At 29.8% G+C, this 21,701-nt stretch overlaps 2 protein-coding genes and 1 non-coding gene across 5 annotated transcripts in view; all 3 read left to right on the plus strand.

Annotated features, from left to right (window-relative positions):
• LOC109607399 (tyrosine-protein phosphatase non-receptor type 13) overlaps positions 1-21,701 on the plus strand; it is an 88,771-nt gene that overhangs the window by 7,541 nt on the left and 59,529 nt on the right. For 2 of the 3 annotated variants that reach the window (XM_049964400.1, XM_049964399.1), the window contains one exon: positions 14,074-14,118. The exons of the other annotated variant lie outside the window; for it this stretch is intronic. The gene's annotated coding sequence lies outside the window, so the exon portion shown is untranslated. The remainder of the gene's footprint in view (positions 1-14,073; positions 14,119-21,701) is intronic. 3 annotated transcript variants of the gene reach the window in all.
• Trnal-aag (transfer RNA leucine (anticodon AAG)) lies at positions 6,203-6,284 on the plus strand. The gene has a single exon. It is a non-coding gene; the product is annotated as a tRNA-Leu (tRNA).
• Positions 11,519-12,159, plus strand: LOC126264846 (uncharacterized). The gene has a single exon (XM_049964411.1). It carries the CDS (start codon positions 11,591-11,593, stop codon positions 12,014-12,016), a length of 426 nt encoding a protein of 141 aa, XP_049820368.1. The 5' UTR covers positions 11,519-11,590; the 3' UTR covers positions 12,017-12,159.

The raw sequence follows: 21,701 nt of genomic DNA on the forward strand, positions 1-21,701 counted from the left end.
AAGAGGTGGCATGAAATTGATTTTCTGTGATAATCAAAAATTGCGCCTGCTAAATATGTGGTTGTGTTGCTGGCTTGTATTTTTTTCAGGAATTACTTTTTAACGACGCAGATAACCAAATTTAAAGGGTATACACCTCCATTAAGAGGAAAATGGATTTTCGATAGTGAACGATCCAAAAGAAATGACATGAATTATGTTAATGAAAAAACCTCTTCGACGGCACGAAAAAATTAAATGCAGTGACGATGAAAGTTCATTACACTTTTTACTACTTCGTATATAACACTTTTCTATTGCATCTCCAACGAAGGACCATAAAATATGACAAATTAAAAACCTATAATGGACACATTATACTCAACACTACAAGACCAAGAAGGGTGTGTTCAAATATAATATTGTTTTGATAAAATATAGATGTATATAGTAATAACAAAGATTTTAGATTTTTTTAAATAACTTAGTAATGTGTTTGTCTATCGAGGTTATCTAAATATTCCCCAACAGGTCTTGGTAATGATTCAATGAGGTGGTCTACTTCCTCTTGAGGTATAGTATCCCAAGCTGTACTTTATGTCGTAGAACCTAAAGTCTTGAAAGAAGTTTATATTAGTAAACGTTACCAAATTTTAATCGTTTACTCCTTTCTGTAACATCCTATGATTTTTTTGAGCACCTTCTTCTTGTCAGTAAGTGTATGTTTAATTGTCCTCCTTAAATGTAGCTTTTAATTTAACATATTTAAATTTAGTGTTTTCCATCAATTGAATTTTTAAATTAAATATATGATGAAAAGCTAAAAGGAAATTTTCAATTCGTTTAGGACCTGAATAAATTGGATCAGCAGCAACCGATAAATTAAGGACAACAACAGACCCGAATAAATGAATATATTAAACAATTTTAATGTGATATCGAATGGAACCGATTTAAAATTAAAAATAGTTTGCCATGCAGAATCTTTGTGTTTTAGTTGATTGATAATCGATGGATAGAAACTGATTAATGTTGGCAATAAATCAAAGAGCGTCAGTTGGTATTCTAGATAAGGTGAAGTAATTAATTTAACTTTGCCCATTTGCGCTTAACACTGCAAAATATTAAACTGAAACAATCTAGCTTCAGATTACTTAAAAATATATTAAGCAAGACTTTTTTCACTCTAATCTTGATTAATTGTAGTTAAGTAACCTGCATTTGCTTGAATGTTGCACTGCGTTATTTGAATAAAATCTGCCAGTTATGACTAAATACATCAACAGATGTACCTGAACGTCAGATTAATTTGTAGTTTGGTTGGATAATCGCGCATGAATTACTCTTAACGTTGCATGGTAGATTATATTTAATTTTCCCCATGCTCCGCGTTCATTACCGTAGCCATTTCCATTAAAATCTCATGTAGTGGAAAGTGCGGCAAGATCTTATCCTAGTCGGAGGGTTAACAGGCGACCGCAATTCCACGACGAGATTTATGCAAATGTGGACAAAGACCTAAATATGTACACACCCCAAACAACAAACAAATATCGCGCAAAAATCCCTTTAAGCGTCCAAAACGGCTTATCCATTGTATTTGAATCTTAACACGTACTTCATTTTGGCATATGGTGTAATTGCATTGAGTTTAGACAAGTGGTAGTTGGCAAGTGTAAGCGTGATAAGGGAGTGTTTATTTAATTAGTCAAAGACAACAAAATTAAATCTAATTACTTTAATATACTTATTGAATTATATTTTGAGTAAATACATACGCCATCAAATGTGTAAGTATATGGAAAATATATATCAGACAAAGCATGTTGGAGATTATGACGCTTCAGTTTCATTAATTTCTCTAATTTTATTAACAGTGTGACAACAAAATTTATATACATACATAATTTAATAAAACTTTATCATATTATATTGTATATAGGAAAATATAAATTAAATAAAAATTTGACCCAGAACAAAAACAATAGACCAAAATAATCCAATAAAAATTCATTAATCCCACTCTTCCTAAATTGTAAAAATTTCATGGAAGTTGAGGGTTAACGAAATTTCCATATCGCCACAACTCGGAAACAAGTCAATTCAGCTCGGTTAAAGGTCACATGGATCGGTTAAACTCCGTCGATTGTTGCGATGGTTTTAAAATTTTTAAACGTTTCATAAATAAAAAATTTATGAGAACTTCTCTTATAGAATGACCCAATCAGTGAAAATATAAGTACATTTAGAAATTCTATTATACCGTACCACTCCAAATGCATTTTTAATTTCCTTAAAAGAACATCTCCAAAAGCGTTTTCGCAGCGCATTGAAGCAAATTTACTTTTTTTTATCGCGAGCAGTGGAATACTAAATTAAAAGAGTATTCGTAAATTTCAGGTTTACGAGACAGACTGGGTTTGTGATAAAGGAACGTCAGTGTCGTCTTGCCCGCATATCAGGGAGTTGAATTCTGCGACAAATGGCACATCCATTAAATCAGTTGGGTACTAATTATATTACGTACCCTATTGCGTCAGTCATCATTATCACCTTATAGCGTTCCCCGTTTTCCTGCTCTATTGATGTCGTTCTCATTTATTATACTTTCATTTCTACTTGGTATATATTTGACAATATAGATCCACCTTAATATTTGTTCTCAGTAACGATTAAATGTGATGTGATATTAGTGTAGGAATTATACTGCTTTTACAGTTATGATTTTAATCATTCAACGTATTACTTTGCAAGTGAATTACTGTACGTGAATATATTTATTTCCGGTTGCTTCATGATGAAAATACACTAAAAAGAAAAGATAAAATCAAATAATTTTAACTTATTTATATACACAATATTATAAAAATAGATAAGATGAGATAAACATATAAATCCAATGGTTACATTTAACTAATTATTGGTGTATAAATAATATTATTGGTAATAAATAATAGTAAATTATTAAAAAATCAGACAAATATATTGAATCATTGGGTTTTAACTAAGATTCAGAGACTCATTGATTTGGGTTGCCATTGAGCTAATGAGTTGGTTTGTTCTTTCTATGGTACGTCATGCCTTCTTGGCACTAAAGTCCACAAAGTTGTATGGAGAGATGTCTCCATCATTAGGCTTCACACGTTTTCAATCGATGATAAATACGAAGATTTTGTTGGCATGACACAACATTGGAATGTTAAATGCCTCGTTAAAAACTGGATTGTGAAGGTTCCACAATTTCCTGTATATATTACTAAATTACCATAACTCTAGATCTTCGATGTTCTCCACAAACAGATATACCATTTTTTTTCCAAAATCTGTTGGTGTCTTCACCACTTTAATCCTTGACGACGATGTTACAATAGTAAAGGAAGTATATATTTGGGCCAGATCCTAAAGAAAACAAACAATGGCAATTACCATTTTTCTTCTGAAAATAACTAATTACTAATTGTAAGTTCTAAACCAGAAGTCTTGATGTTCGTTTGTTGTTCGACGTCTTCCCCAACCTCTCGCAACATGTTCACGACATTTTCAGGCCCTTCAACAATTACAGTCGGTGCTTCGACTCCGATTCATCCGGTTCAGAATTTTCACGAATGAATGCCTCTTTTAAGCCCTCTGTCAAACTCACTTAGATGTCTAAAATTTGCACGTCTTCATATTCCGGTGAAACCGGAAGGAAATTTCGTTCAAAGTAAATTAGAACAATAGTGCAAGTCAAGTAATAATTGCCATAAAATTTTCAAATAAATACCTTTTTCCATTCTCCATAAACTTCTAATGAATATGTTAGGTGAAACACCCTGTATACCTGTATAATGAACTAAAATTATTAAAACAAGTGTGTATCCCAGAGAAATATTAGTTTCATCAAAGTATTAATTAAATTTATTTCTGCCTAAATATCGAATCTCTCTCTGCAGTTTCGTAAATTTAATTACAATTGTAATTAGAACGTCGCACCAAGTTACTCCAAACCTTCATTATATGCAGAAACATTGAAGAACAGTCAACACTGTTTTGTTCGCAGACTATATTTTAATACACAATATTATTCAATATGAACTGTTGAATAGTGAACCGAAGGCATCCCATTCATACTGCCACAATATTACCACACACAAACAACGAATTCCCTCACATTAAATTCCATTTAAATCGCAAGCAGGGCCCCGTCTGCTCCAGACGTAGATTGAATTATTTTATCCGTAGTGCCGGTTTTATCCTTCCGTCCTATCTGAACATGGTCCTATAATAGTAATCGAGTTATGGGGATGAACTGTTTCCATCCATATAACAATAGAGCAGCCGAATTTTCGTCGCATTAACAGAAAATTGTAGGCAAATCCATTACGGATAGATGCATCCAATTACTGGCAATATCTTACTCGGGGAGTTTAATATCAGAATTGATGCTTACGACTAGTTGGCGGGTTGCAATTTATGATAAATTAATTTTGATCCTCAATACCTTATCTGTATCAGTACTAAATTAAGTCTAAATTTAACAAAATCTTTTTGAATGTAGGATTAATGTTGTCAGATATGCAAATTTTTCCAACGTCCCCAAAGGTAATGATGACAATAAAGTGAAACTAAATTACATTCCACTTGTTAGGTTTCGTTTTGATCATGAGTAAAACTTGTTACGTAAATTTTGTTATATTTTTTTGGTACCTTAGATCTCTCGGCCAATCTGATGAAAATTTAAATAAGAATGATTTATTGAAGCTTCTCTTTTAGATAAGTACTTTTTCACGTTATAAATTACGTCGTAAGATAATTATTTATTTAAGGAGATTTTAAGTATCACCTTTGCCCCGTAAAAAATAAAATTGATAATTCAATGTGTTTATTTATTTACTATGAATGTCGAAGATATGTCTATTTCAGGGTCTACTTTAACACCATTTTTAATGTCATCTTTTACATCAGGCATGTACCTTTTCAGTTGGTGTACTGATATCCGAAAACCCAGTATATCGGTTTATCAAAAATATAGTATTCTTTGGGGACTTCCACAATTCCATTCGTAACTCGACTCGCCCTTTAGCAGTGTCTTTATTTGCACAATGACGCCTTATAATACCAGAAGTTGTATAAACTGCTAACAGTTTAACTGTATAATTTTGAAATGTTACATTACAATCGTATCGCAAGCAGTATATTCTCGAAAATCAAAGCGAATTTCACGAATTTGCGAAGCCGACTAGGAACTAATCATCCTCATAAAATAGGAAACAGTTGGAAGTTATTGTTTCCCCGATGCCATTATTGTAAACAATTATAAATTTTACTAATTAATTTGAAATGTTACGTCCGGGCATTTACGAATATTGAATTTGTGAACAGATTTCGTTGTTCGCAGTTAATTAAATACAAAAAACTTAATTATTAGCTCGTTAAAATTTTATTAAAATTTCAATTATAGTTTCACGCGTATTCTCAAAATAATATCAGCCAGGTATGAAACTGGCACGAATGTGAAGATAGTTGGAAATGTAATCTCGTCTGAATGTTAACTCGAGAAATGAAATATTCCGAATAGCGCAACATTAAATGCTGATAAAAGTCAACATGCAACAAATTCCATCTGTGGTATTCGCGGACCACCAAATATGCAACTTCCATTCTAACGTAGCAAATGTTTAACTTAATAAAGTTTAATCATTCTCTTAGTTTCAACGTATCCGGTCATTTTGATTGGTACGTCAAAATAAATGCACGTTCATGAATTCGTGGGGTGTTTCATAAAAGGAATGTAATGTTCCTGGCTGGGGCGAATAATTCGCATTAATATTATGTGAAACTTTGGCTTCCATTAGGGGTCCATATTAAAAATACTTGATGAATTGAATTCCAGTTAATGGACAGCTTTTAAATATTGAGCTTTTACACTCATTACTTATTTAACATAAACGTACATCATTTGAAATATTTTTGTAAAGGAAGCCTCTAGTCAGAAATAATTAAATAAATATTACATATATGTCCTTTTAGCTTTATTGGTTAATTAATTCAAGCTATAAAATTGATACTAGTTCTGATCGATTAGTGTGAATGTTGTGATAATTAATGCATGCTCAACATGTTTCTAGATACTATAAATAACATTGGAATGTAGATTTATCTAGGTTACCATTATAAATAGATTCCAAGGAATTAATTTATTGAATTGTCTTGAAATATTTTCGAAATAGTAAACCTTGTATAAGGTAGCGTGGCCGAGCGGTCTAAGGCGCTGGTTTAAGGCACCAGTCTCTTCGGAGGCGTGGGTTCGAATCCCACCGCTGCCAAATTCTTTTTGATCTTTTTTAAATTGAATTAATAAACTTGGAAACACTTTTGAATAGGACAATATTGCGTTGTAGTGAAAACATTTTGTTGATATTGATTGTCACCAATATTATTCGATGATATCCCCACTGAAAAGGTAAATTTAGATTTAAAAGAGATTAACTTGTTATTTGTCAAAACTGGATCAAATAGTACTTTTTTTTAAATTGTTCTTTTTTAAATGATTGAATTGTATTTAATGTATCTACTCATATTTGAATCTAAATATTTATTTGAAATATGCAGAAATAACTCAGCAATTTTTTATTGAACCGAAACACCAAAACAAGAAATATACAGTTAATTAATTGAATAGCCCCGATGAGAAAAGTATTAATTAATAATAGTTCAAAATTGAACAATTTGAATGTGCTTTTATGACAAGTAAAAAAAATTGAAACACAGTTCAAATAATGAAGGACTAGCAATAAATATTGGTTAAATACAAAGAATTTGAGTTCAAAATTTTTAATATAATGCCAATTTCACAACTGTGATAATAGATTTAGTATGTACTTCAATATTTATTATTTAGATAAATTTACTGGCTCATTAGATCTCTAAATGACACATGAATATTTTTAACTATCAATTCGAAATTAGTAATGATTGAATACTGATTAGATTGGCATCAATTTCCATATCAATTATAGAATACACATGTCTCAGTATCCAGGTAGTGTAATGTCAACTAATTGAATGTGCACCGAACAAACTGTGTCAGGAATATGTTGGTGTATCAATGTTGGGATTCGCAAATCCAATTAACATACGCATGATATTCTAATTAAGTCGCGATTTTAGTGGGCAAAGATGTAATCAGTGGTGGTGGTCTCATTCGTTGTTTAAATGCATTTATTACTTCCGCGGCGGCAATATCGTCGAATTCTGTGATAGTAATTAAAATATTTTCCGCAGCTCACCAAAAAATACCTAAAAAATCGACTGACAGCCGCCCCCCCAAAAGGGAAGGAAAAGTTTTAATCGATGTAAAATTGGAAATTAATCGCACTTGGAATTTAATAAACCGATTGAGCGAACCGTGGATGGAAATTATTTACCAATCGCATTAGTCGAAAGCCCATCATGTTAATCATCTTCGAAATGGTGTCGAATCTAATTAGTAACATTCCACAATTGCCCGTCGCTTGAACTGCATCGAAAGTATCTGGCGTTATGAATGCAGAAGTACAAATTTCGACGGACTCCGGGGCCTCATCAAACTTCCAATCTGCAACCGGGATTGTAATATCCGGTTTTATCGGATATTATGAATGTAATCCCCGCACGACTTCAACACGTCCATGAACTATATGCTTGCACTTTGTAACTTGTTACTGCAGTTTTGCATAGGTCGGTCAAGTAATTGCCGGCTGTATTTTATAACATAATAGATATTTTGTTTAGTACAATAAAAAATCATACAATTTACATATACTAAGTGATTCAACTAACTGTTTCTTAGTTCCTTTATACAGTTTAATTCTTATAAACTTCATTCTTGACTTATTTTAACATCTGGTTCAACATTTTGGAATAATATTATTAGTTCATGACGAATGATGATTGAACTTTCCAGCATTACAATTATTAGTAAAACTTGGGTAAATGTGAATAATTTTTTTAAAAATTGAAAATCTCTAAAAGAATATGATGATAGAAAACTTCTTGTCGATATGTCTTTTAGATCTCTTTATACCTCTAATGACACCCTGTATATGCATACATGTTTTCTATGGTTATAAATATTTAAATAAAAAATATATTGCTTTTAAGTGTTTAAATTTATGAAATACGTATAATTATAATTATTACAGCATGGCAGTATACTACGTATGTGTTTATCAAGGGTATAAATCGCATTTATTTCACAATTAAATTTCAGCATACAGCTTAACTTAATTATCTAAAACCGCCCTTGAGCATTTTCACTTTCCAACTTCCAACAAGTTATTGCGTTAACTCAATTGGGAGTATAATAAATATACAAATATTTGCATGAAATTTTAGTTCGCAGATAATTTTACTAAATTGGATCTAAAATTAGTTGATTCGTGAATTGTTAATATAATATTAAGTTAAAATTATATGAAAAATTTATCTACAAAAACTCCTACGCCTAATACAATATGATTTATTAGAAAAATAGATTATTACATTGCAAGATTTATTACAAAAATATAATTTATTTTTAAATTATTTTTATAATGTTTTATGTTTAATTAATATTTTTATATTATTTAGACACGATTTGAAAATATGCTTGACAACAAGTAAATAAATATTATCACACATTTGACACAAAATTATTTTAAATACATGTAGCAAAATAATTACTCATTATCTGAAAATAATTTTAAACACGTCTAAAAATATACATACATATTGTTATTGTGAAAGTAAGTTTTTGTTTTTCACATGTTACACTGATGGACTCAAGGTATAGAAAATAATTTTACTAATTTTACTTACAATTTGAAAATTGTTTTTATTACAAATTTTTATGTTTAACTCTACAGCTAATAAATAAAATTTGTAAGTCCTGAAGAAGGAAAACAATTTTTGTAGCACTAAAATGTTCCGGGTAAGGCAATTTGTCCTACTTCTTTTTTCAACCATTGTTTACAAAATGTATCAACCACAAAGCGAAATATGTAATTAAAAAGTCACATTTGGCATCGTTTTGTTTGTTTTAAAAGTACAAATAAAAAACCTTGGATGAACATTAAAGTGTTTCGAAGTTAGTGCAGTTCCCTATCAGACAATTACTATTTGAGTAATTGAAAAACATAAATATATACAATTATAGATTAGTAAATTCCTGGTACCTTGTTTTGTTTCTGACTCTCATTCGACTCCCCAAAAACTTTCTATTAGCTTTGCAAATTGCAGTTCCCGTTTGTTTTTAACTTTCGACGACGTGTTGTGATAGTTTATTGTTTATGTATAGCTTAACTCCATAAACGTCGTTATTCGACGAAGTTGTTTAACATATTTAAAGTTTTTGTTTGCCCATTCTCGCAAGGAAAGCGGAAAACTTCTAGTGTATCTTATCTATTGAGATGGGAAATAGTGAAGCGATAATATTGTATGATGCACTCAAAAAGAGTAGGTAAAATATTATCAATTTGAATTGCAGGAGCTTCAAAAATGGTGTTTATAGATTTTTAAATTAGAAGTAAAAGTACCTAATGTAATCGATCTACAATTTGAAAGCATTTTTATAAATACATACTGCCAAATGTATTTGAAAAATTTACGCATCATGTTTCTCATTAAATACCAGACAACTTCACCACTCAACAATAATTAAATACCTACATTTTCAACTTGATTAAAAATAATAGAATATGATATAGTTTAGTTTATTTTTCATTTCCCTGAGTTTTTATTTGAAATAATTCTCGTAACTTCCACTGAATATTTCATTATATGATTTGCATTAAACATACATATTTTCATTTTCAGAGTCAGAATATTTTGCTTTTATTCTAACAATTTGTACACTTTGCAATTTTTTATTTAAATATTTGCTCCGGTCTTATAAATTTATTACCTGTTTATAACAAACTACAACTACTATATACCTCATAACAGTTAAACCACTATCACTATTGTTTCATTCAAGTCAAAGATAATGGAAGTTTGTCGCTAACTTCTTTCTCACTTGAAGCCGTTTGTTATGAACTTTAAGAGCCGAGGCGCAATCTCCTATACAGGAAGTTCCCGACACGAAACTATTATATATCACTGATAAAAACTGAAATTTGATTTTCCTCTCAACTGAATATTAAAAGTTCTAAGCGAATAAAATACAACCAAAGTTTACTAATGAGGAAAGCTGATATGATAAAAAGTTAATGCAAATTATTATCGAAAGATTGTAATATTCATTTTTTATCAGTTGTACACTCTAGTTAATATCAAGTCAATCGACGAAAAAACGAAGCACCATTAATAATATTTCCCCAATGTGGCTAGATGAGATTTATGAGTTCATTTTTTTATCTGAAAAATTTTCTTTTTTCCCTCTTCCTCTAATGTCAGCACTTTGTGACATGTGCTGTTAACACCCTTAAGTTTCTGATTTCCACAATCACTTACCACAATCTAAGCTCCGTTAAACCTTTAGTTCTGGTCTATTATGGTTGTGTCCCTATTGTATAGTTTTATCGTTCATCTGAACCAACAATACTGATATAATTTTATAAACATTTAGTTCAAAATTTTATATGACTACTGTATTTTAATTTGAATATTAAAATCAATATTTTTAATAATGCAATCTTGCATATTCTATAATTAAACTTGAAGCTTGTGTAACACAATTTGTTTAACAATGAACATTACTGAAGGAAACCCTTTCATGAAACAGTTGGTTAAATCAGTAACTTTAAAGATGACTGATGACTGCTCTATATTGTAAAGCATTATGGCAATAAAATCTGTGGAAAATCTGTTATGAATAGACACTGAAAACAGAATTGAATAGTTATTCATGACGTGAACGTATGTGAATTGACGCATAATCAACTTAACACACTTCAAGAATTCGGAATGAGCTGTTCGGTATTGTATAAGCTTTCACTTTTGTATGTGTTAATGTTAGAATATGAAACAGTAATATTAATATAGTTTACCTGTATAATATTACATTTGTTTATTAAATTTGTGATTAACTTTTTAAAAATACGAATTTTATAATTTTTTAAAATAAAAGAAAAAAATAAAAATGTTTTCTTCCCTGTTTTTTAATGTTCTCCATTTTTACGATGATTTCTTTTACTTTGAAGGCTATATACCTTATTCAAATAATTAGGCAGACAATTATTTTAGTAACGCCACTGGAATAGTACTAAATGAGCCGAAATTCAGCGATTGCTGACTCGGCACACGTCGGAAGTCCCTTCGACGAAGCAGACAAGCTGTAGATATGTTTGGTTTTACGCTGCATAAAATTTGTCTTCTTGTGGTTTAATTTATATGCCACAATGTTAAACTTCAGGCAACTTACCGTAATTCGAAGAAAGTTAAACAGGAAGGGCTGGCGAAGCCACTAATGAATACGCATTTAGATTTATCATTTTAACATAATATCTTCTAAAATATTATTGCATAAGTACTATAAATTCTGTTACTGATATATAATTTATTGTTAATGATTTTATTTATAGTAGAAAATGAGTGACTTAGATTTGACATTTATGTCACAACATACCATAAAATTCACATCGTACGATCTAAATTCTCGGTGAAAACTCTTATAATGGATTATAGCAAATTGAAGTATACATTGAAGAACCCCTATCTGTCCAAATTCCTATCACCTACTGCAAAGAACCCTTTCAGCTTAAGTATGTATACATCCCAAGCACCCGAGGTTATTCCAACCTTAATTATTTCTATTGTGGACATGTGTTGGCTAGTTTATAGTTGTATTTACGGATTACGTAGAACAGATCTAGATCTAACAAGAAAATATAAAAGGCACAATGACTTGTACGAATTGCTGATTAATCCTGTAAATAGAAAGTTATATACGGAAAATCAGACTTTCCCGCCAAATCAAACGCTTTACGATATCTACATGAACATGCAGGAGAAAGAAGAAGATCGAGAGAAGAGGAAGCAAGAGGAATGCCCAAAAGAAGTTAAATGTGATCCGATTAATGATCCACCAAAAGAGAAGTGAGAGGATCGTTAAAGTGGTGATCTATGCTGATTAAATATAATATTGACGTAAACTGCATCAGCGAGGAAATATTTTATAATTTTTTTATTTAGAATAACTTTATAATCCATTATAATAAATTAAAACACACTTGTTATTTATTATGCTCTTGTATTTAAACGACACCACGTATAAAATGTCCATCAAAAAGCTATTCCTAGAATATTTAAAGGCATTTCTTATTACAAAACCGCCATTCGTCACCGAGAAAATGTTCAAGCAGTCCAGACCATTACCACGTTTTAATTATTCCAGTTATTTGTTATACGAGACACGATTTACTACACATTTAAATTTACCATACCAATTACTGTTTTCTCGACCTTTTATTTATTTGCCTTTTCAGCCAACTAAGGAATAAATAAATAATTATCACCGGGAGTAACGAGCTTCCTTGTTGATTTTTGGAACCAGCTTTATTAATTTTAGTAGAGGCATGCGAATAAACTGATGTTTAATTAGTGATAAATTATAGTTTTTAATGCATTGTAAAATTTAAAAGGACGTAGTTCGAGTTAACTAATGAATAAAATGTTAATTTCGTTGAGATTGTTGACTATAGTATGTAGGAGCAATTCAAATAATTAGGCGTCGTTGTGTATAACTAATTAAAATTAATTTACAAATTAATACAAATAAGTAATTAATTAATATTTTAATTTATTATGAACTGTAAATTTTTTAAATACAGTTGAATTTGTTATATGGGGATACTGTGAGAAATTAATTATTGGAAGTTTGCAAACGATTTATGCATAAAACTGTGTTATAAATACACAGATTCCTTCACCAGGCTAATACTAAATTGGAAAATACCTTAACTTTAAAATAATCCACAAAATAAAATTGCGGTAAAACCAAATGAAGGGTAAGCAACTTTGTGTTTTATATAAACCATCTATATCATATTGTAATTTTTTATTTTTTAATTTCTTTAATTTTTGATATTTTTGCTTCAGACTTAATTTGAAGTTTATAAAACAATGACCATATCTTTACCAATTTTTTTTTTCATGTTGGTCTCTGTGTACTAGCTTTTTATTACAAAAATAATTATTTTTAAAGTTTTAATATTTCAAAAAACTTTACACAAAAAATTATTTAAAGTTTCAATGTGAAAAAAAGAAGAATAAAAGCAGAATTAATAGTTTTTTTAATAATATTTGATTCTGGAAAGTACACATATGAAAATAGAACATTATATGAGAAGCATTAAATATCAGAATATTAATGTGGAGTTTCAATATGCCTTTTATTAACTAAGTTTTAGAATATTAAATATTTGTTGAATAACGGTATAATATTAGACTTCAGAGGATTATTAAGTACACAAAGCTCTTAGTCACTAACGTCTAACATCGTATCAGACAGTAATTTAAATTTATAGTTAATGTACCCAGTGAGTGATAATAAACTAAATTATTTTTTATTTACTCTAAGCTGTAAATAAATATATTTTTTAAAATATGAGAACTTTATTACATTCATTTCTTAAAAATACTATGGACAACGAATTAAGAAGAGTACAATCAATATTTATTAAAAAAATGAAATAAATTAAAAATGAATAGTCATATAACTATCATCCTGTCATATATAATTTATTTGTCTGGAAGAACGAATTATGTAAATTGTTGAACAATAATTTTTGTTAGATTTGCCAATTTTAAACGGAACGAACGTTACGATAACAATAATAACTTTAAACATCATGAATAGCAAATAGCCAATATTGGAATGGAGATCCATAGCCGAGTATCGCACATAAAAATATGTAAATTTGTGTTTTTTTTGTCGTTGTCGTGGTAATACCGTTTAGCGTCTTTCTTTTCATCATCTTCTCGTTTAGCGAGTTAATATGATTTCTCCAAAGGAAATAGAAAAATTTATGTAAGCGAATGTTTTCGAGTTGCCTCTTATCCGATTTACTTTAGCTGAACAGTAAAAAGCGACTTCATAAAATTTGCTTCCGTTTGAAAAGTGAAAAATTTTAACAGAACGGCTTATTGTTGTTTCAGATTGTGCTTGGAATTAAGTGGCTGCGAGGCGTTCTTGATTATTAGGTAAGCTAGTTGCAGATAACTCATTTAACCCAATAAACGAGTTTACTAGTTAGTGATTATAATTTGACGAATGAAAAAAACACAATTTGATTGAGTTATTAGTATAACAATATGTAGTTTTTATTAGTATTGATAAAAGATTTTTTATTGCTTGTTAAATTTGACGCCCTCATTATCCTTAAGACCTTTAATAAAATTTCTAATGAATATGTTGAATTTTATTAAAATAACAAAGGGCAAACGATTTTGTTCATTTTGATGAAACGCGTCATTTTATTAAATTGGATATCGAGATGAAATTTCGACATCAACTGCAGAAAAACAGCGTTAATATTAAATTTGGGCCCGAAATGTTATAAAACCTACACTTCGCGCCACGGTTCTTTCATACTTTCATACAGATATTACTTGAAAACTATATATAATGCAATATACCGACCGTGAGCTTGAAGCAATATATAGTTTATCTAAAGTGTTAAGCCTTTGCCTCTTTCTTTAGAGCTCACATCGGATTGACGGTTTTATTATATCAGGGAGAACATAGAAAGTGTAAATAGAATTTACTGATGCGCACCGTAAAATATATGGGTATAGTTACTAGATTCTATTGATTTTAAAATGTAAATAAAAATCCCTCCACTTTTTTGTTGTTTTACATGGTTAATTATTTACCTGTCCATTATCATAACCATCACTAATAATATCGACTGTTAAAACAAATTAAATTGCTGCCCACGAAATTCCCTTTGAAAACTTTATCATTTCATAGTAACAGATTATGAAGTTTTTATGAGCTCCCATTTCCAACGTTTAATCATTTAACAACTTGGAAAGTTGGTTGTATGTGGATTAAAAAAATTGTAAAGAACTAGGATTTTGTTTTATTTTGTTTGTAATTGAAAGGAATCTTGCAACCGAATGAAGCTATCAAGAAAAGGAAAATATAAGATTAGTTGCAGAGTGCCCCAGATGGTTTTATTTGTGGAAAATTGTTTTTCTGTTAAACGTTGTTATTTATTGTAGTTTTTCAAACAGTTTGTTTCAAATGAATGTATTTACAGAAATGTGTGTCGATGCTTGACAAATGTTTGTAACATTTATTGTGTGTTTAATTTATATTCTCTAGTAGGGACGTTCGTTCCAAAGCCAACAACAGAATGTGAAAAATTGTGTCAGCATAATCAAAGTATCATAGTATTTAAACTCTTTCTTGTTTTTATCGTGTTTTTATGTTAGTTTATGGAGTCACAACCGGCGCACTCACCATCTTTACCATTCCATTTAATTTTGCTTTATATAATTTTTATTTATTCCTATTCTTTGATAAATTAATTAAAATTTTATTTAAATCACAGACTTGTTCTGTGTTTGCCGTTATTTGGATATTTTAGATATATGCACAAAAATCAATACAGAATATTCGAGTGGAAAATTAACATACAGTAACGGCATTTTATTGTATATTCTCATTTAGAAGTCACACATGAAATTGTAATTTAGTATTTAATATTTCAAACTATCGAAAGCAAAATTTAGATCACTGACATTATCTGAAGAAAATATATAGTGATGAACATTTTATGAAATGATGAATAGTAAAATCTTAGGTATAACTTTTAAATTAGTAGCGAAGTTAAACGTAAGTTTCACTTACAAATTCTGTATCTAAGGCTCAGTTTATTTGTATTGTACTTGTAAAGTTGGAGGAAAAAGGCAACGCTCGAAAATTAAATCGTGTCTGCGCATTCGCCATCTTTTCAACTATATTAAATTTGTAGCTTTCTACAGCGTTTGCTGTTTACCTCCGTTTATTGGTTGCATTAATTAAAAACGCATTTGAATCAAAGAAACCGATTGGTAAAGCGAAGTGCTTTTATTGTATGGCAAATAAATATTTGCATTCGACACGGAACGTCATTGAGGACTCGAACATTATTGTGGAAGTTGAAAAAGGTAAAGTCACGTTTTAAGCTTTCCAGTTGCCGGGTCCTTATTGCTGAAACTTGAATTTTCCATAAGCCCATTTTCATTCACATTCGGACGTTTCTGTAAAATTTATAAATATCTATGGGTCGGAGGTATTTTCCAAGCAATGCAGTACACAGAAAATGTCTCTTTCAGTACATGCAAGTTTGGAAAGGTCGATAATTGTTCGCATAAACTGGCTATTAATTAAAATTTCCCAAGAATTTAATCGAATAATTCAAGTTTGTGATACATAATTAACGATTTAGCAATTTCATTCCGGCTAATACAATGTTATCAATTTACTGTCATGCGACCTAAAAATAAATTCTTGGAGGCAACGATTTCAATGTAATTTTCGAAGATATCGGTAATAGATTATGTTTATTTTTTCCCGATGCCTGCTAAACCAGCCCTTGGGTATGAAACTGAAATTCGGGCTATATATAACAAGAAATTTTAAATTTATATGAAGTGTTTGTATAGAGGCATGGAAAAGAATTATGTGTCGAAAACTTGCAGTAAATCTTTCAATAATGTATTACCAGCGTATCTATCGTTGGTTCAATCCAACGAACCAGTGAAGCGTTAGTTTTATATGTTGTTTCTGATGGGTTTTATAAAGACGTAATGACGATATAGTATTTCAACATAACCTGCGGAATGTACCTACTCTTTTGCCATAAGAACAAATATGTTGGATAGGAATAGGAATTTATGTGAGTATGTGTATGTGTAAATTCCCATTACTAGATATAAAATTTATGATCTGTTTGCACCTGAATATAAATGGTATTGTCAAGGTATTTATGATATGTGCCATTTAGTCATAATACATTATTCACTTGGTAATAACTTTGTCATCAATAGCAAATTTAATTCGCCAAATTACACCTGGAATGACTATAATAATTTATAACAAATAAAATATATCTTTTGTAATTATTATTATTTTTTATTATTAACCGCATCAACCACTTATTATTATTATTATGTTATTAGCGAATATGTATATGTATATGCTGTTTTACATTATATCTCATTATACATTTGAATATCTTTTAGGTATTTTATAAGGTTAGTGACTGATAATTTGTCCTCAAAGATTTCTTGGATAGTGTTGGGTATGTCCGTTCTTTTTTCTCGAAATTGTTCACATTCGGTCAGGTGCAATATTTGTTCTATCTTCTCAATTAACGCTATCTTCAGAGGAGTCGCTATCAATGTCAGTTAATGTTTTTCCTTTTATTTGCCTATTTATTCTCTTTTTTAGTTTGGTAATACTTTTTTATATTTATTTATTTTATTTATTTTTCTGTCAGTTAGATGTGGGTATATTTGGTTTAACATGTCCAGTAGATATTCGGTGCTATTTGTATATTGTTTAGAACAGCTTAGGGGGTCCGTTGAACCTTTAACATTTTCAAGGAAATCTAGAATTTGCTTGTAATTTAAAATGAATTTTCCTTTATCTATAAAGTTCTTTTGTAATGTTATTAACAATTTTTGTTGTATTAAAAATCATTTATCATCCTCATAACTGTTTTATTTATAATTCGATATTAATAAATAAATAATAAAAAAGTACTAAAAGAGCTATAAAAATGGTTTAACATTTTTTATCATCAAATTATAGCAATAAAATGAAGCCTTAAAAATATCTGTGTATTTTAAATAATAAATTAATAACAAGTAAAATCAGATTAGAGCTTGTTACTTGGACTAATAATTTAATTAATTATTTGAATTAATCACATAAAACAAATTCATTAGAAAAATGTGACTTAAAACACTGTGATTGAAACTTTTCATAAAAAAAATCTAAACTTTGTATAAGTTTTGCCCCACATTAAGAGAATCAGGTAAATTTCATCATGTTTAGAATAGTTAGTTTGACTCTATAGAAGTAAAATTTTTTTGTTAATTTACAACGTTATCAGATTAGTTTAATTAAAGTCCAAACGAAAAGTTTTTCACCCATTGTATGTACTTTTGTAAATTTAAAGAGACAAACGTGATAATTCAATCTCTGTTCTCTGCACGGTATAAACTTTCTATTAGATAGAATCCCGTATTCTATTTTAACTTTAATTTGTGTTGCGAACTTTCCAACATTAATTTTAATCGGTACACGTAATTATTCGATTAAATACTCCAAATATATATACCAAAGGCCAGCCTAATGTTGACTTAACTATTCGCGACATACATAGGAAACTGAATCAGTAATTATTGCAAATTATCGTTATAATGTTGATCCGGTTTGTAATAAGTGGTTACAGCTTAACGCATTTGCAAATTCTGTTTAGAATTTTGTTTTATAATATAAATTATTACAACAAAAGTGTTTACTACTTTAATCTGTTTTTAATGTTTTTAATTCATTTATGTACTTTAAATTGCTTGAATTTTAGAAATATGAAAATAGCATTTTAAAATGTGTTTGGAAAAACTGTCAGTGAGGAGGGTTAGGTTCATAAGTATGTTTTAATTTAGAGTTTGGCCATCTTTCCCCTCAAAAAAATACCAATTATTAATGATTTAACAATAGGTATAACATTGGTTCACTACTTTAGACTGGAGACGAAACAACTTTCGAAATGATGAACTCAAAGAGTAGAACCCGCTTCGATGAAAGCAGAAACACTCAGCCCAGATTTTGCCCCATCGGACTATTTCATATTTTCAAAAATACCTTGCTAGGAAAACAGGTGTAGTTTGCGGTTAATGGCTATTTTGAACTCTGAAAGTTTTGCACAATAAGTAGGACAACGAAGGTTTTGAAAATCGCTGAAAATTGTATCCCCCTTAAAATAAGAAAATTACCCCCTTAAATCGTCTTACAAAGTGATAAAACACAAAGCGTGGCTTTTTTGACGTCGCCTTAACATTGACAGCCCTCCTTAATAATGTAATATTAAAACAATTTGATATATTGATTTCTGTTTCGAGAAAGAAGCTGCCTCAACTTCCCCGTAGCCACTTGTTATTCCATGTTCGGAAATCCCTTAATTGCGACCCGTTTCCTGTTTTTTTTTTTATTTGCCCGCAAATTCCATCATTTTTTATCAACTTGTTGAGCGGTTCTGCAAGAAGTCGCTGCTGGCGCACGTATTCATTAAAGAAGCGACATTCGGAAGAAGAGAATGATTGTCTGCGACCTTACGTAGGTGGTGAATGGAAGTTGCAGTAGAGAGAACGGGGGAGACCGGTTTCATCCCCTACGGATCTCTCGCGTTTCAGTCTCGCACTGGCATCCCACCGGCACAGACGCGGCATCTCGCCTCCACCGTCCTCCACGGTTTTACCCTACGCGACGCGGAAACTCAGTGTTCGTCCATCACATTTACTTCAATTAATTTTCTATGGTTCCCGCTGAATTTTCTAACTGGTTTGCTTGAATTGATCAATTAAATTAAATTAGTAAGTAGTATGGCACTTAGTTGTACACCAAACACACGTTCCATTTTAATTTTAACCACCAGATTTAATTTGTTGTAGTTATTTTATTTTGTGCTTCCTCCATCGAATGTGAATAATCTTTATATAGTGATTTTCCATTAGTTAACGTTCCCGTAACAAGACCAAGAAACCCTTAAGGATAAGATCTTGACCTAAAAAACTATCCGACTTTGCAGGAAATACGATTTCCTTACGCCACGTTTTATGTAATAATGAAACATTTTTCTTTTATTTTATTTTTAATTGTATACAATTTTTAATATCTGTAATCAAAATTTTAATATTTTATATTGCCTTCTTTTTTAAATTGTGAACTTTCTGAAAATACATAAAATTGTTAATAAAGTTTCAAATAAATTTTAAAAATTTTATAACATTCTTTTAAATCAGGGACACATACATCTTACATATTTTGATTTTTATTTTATAGTTAAATATTAATTTTAATATTGAAACAACTGATTAATTTTTTATTAAATCATTATGTATTTAATAAAAATTTAAATATTTTTTAATATTTTAATCTATATTATTAAATTAATTTATTTTATTTGTTGTTAATTTAGTAAAAGTAGTATTTTTTATAATTAAAATAAATGTATTTATAATGTTAATGTTATAGCTTATGTTAATAAAACTAACCAACCATTAAAGTAATATTTTTTATAATTGAGTCTTAGATCTTTTATATGAAGATTGCTTCCCTGAAATCATATACATATCTTTTAAAAGTTTTCACATAAAGCTTTACATAAATTTTTACCCTGCACATATAACTTTGCAGATATTCATTACGTATATAGTTTAAGCGTATATTTTAATTACGAAATATTATTATTATTTTATAGCATATCTTAGCGCAATAGGTGTTCATATATTCATTTTAAAATTGAATAATGTTTAAAATAGAAATGAATTCCACATTTAATCCCCACTTTACATAATTACCTTTTTAATTGGCCTGATCTAATAATTTAAATAAACATTTTCAAAACTGGGAAGGTAATTTTTATTATACGTGTTTGGTTTTTCAATTTAAATTTTTTATCTGTGTTTGCACTCACCACACGCGACGCCAATTTTGTAAACACAGTAGAAAATACACACCGTCCGCACTTCAAATCCGGCAATGAATTATTCCGTTAAGTATGTTGTTTTTTGTTATAATGCCAACGAAATTTATATCACTCGATTTTCCGCGTACATTCATTTTTAAGGACGTAAATGTTTCAACTACCGGTATGAAATTTACACAGAGCTGGAACAGGATGGGATTGTTTAAAAGGTCAAAAACTAATATTAAAGGCGGCCGAAATCTGCGGCTGACTTTTTGCGACATAGTATTAAAATAAAAAAGCGCCTTTACTGGTATTTACATATGAAAAGACCGTTATAATCGTTTTTGCTTCGGTCAAACGTTTATACGGTCCATTGTAATATACATGTTCTGGAAATGAGTTCATTTTAAAACTGGCTGAGCCGTTAAACTTCCCAAGTTTTGATAAATTATGTGGAAACAAGTTTAAACTAAAAGTTTTAGGGATTTTAAATGACATACATAAAGCGTACTTTAGATAGTAAGCAAATTATTCTTTTTACAATAGAAAAAGGTAATTGGAAATGCGGACATAAAGCTATTCGATTTTACTAACACATCGGCTTCAATAGGCATTCTCCTAATTTAAATGCAGCATATTCACAAACTTAAATGCGGAATAATGGACACAAAGGACTCAATTTTATTTTTACTAGTTATAAATGCTTTGTCTTTTGTTCTTGCATAAAGTATAGCAAAATCATGAAATTATTAAATTGAGGTAAAAAAGTTCTAGTCATCAAATTTATTCTGCAGCCAGTTTTACATTCAATAAAATAAATTAAAATATTGTTTTACAATCAACAAAACCTTTTAGCTTCTGAACAAAAACTTTTCCGAGTGGCTTGGTAGGGAATAAGTATAAAGCAGTATTCGATTGAAAAAACTCTATTTGAGAGTGATCAAAGAGAAACCTTGCGCTTCAAATTCTCAAGTTTGGCTCCTTTAAACAAACCTACTGTTACACATTGAACGAATAATCTTCCGATTACTTGCTTTAGTAAATTATGGAATCCACTTAAGCACCTGAACATAAAGTACAAATCTGAAACCTTTTTTG

This window comes from Aethina tumida, chromosome 3, assembly GCF_024364675.1.
Source record: "Aethina tumida isolate Nest 87 chromosome 3, icAetTumi1.1, whole genome shotgun sequence".
Taxonomy (NCBI): domain Eukaryota; kingdom Metazoa; phylum Arthropoda; class Insecta; order Coleoptera; family Nitidulidae; genus Aethina; species Aethina tumida.

What these genes read in the sequence shown, in the direction of transcription:
- LOC126264846 (XM_049964411.1), top strand. Translation starts at nt 11,591, where the DNA reads ATGGATTATAGCAAATTGAAGTATACATTGAAGAACCCCTATCTGTCC.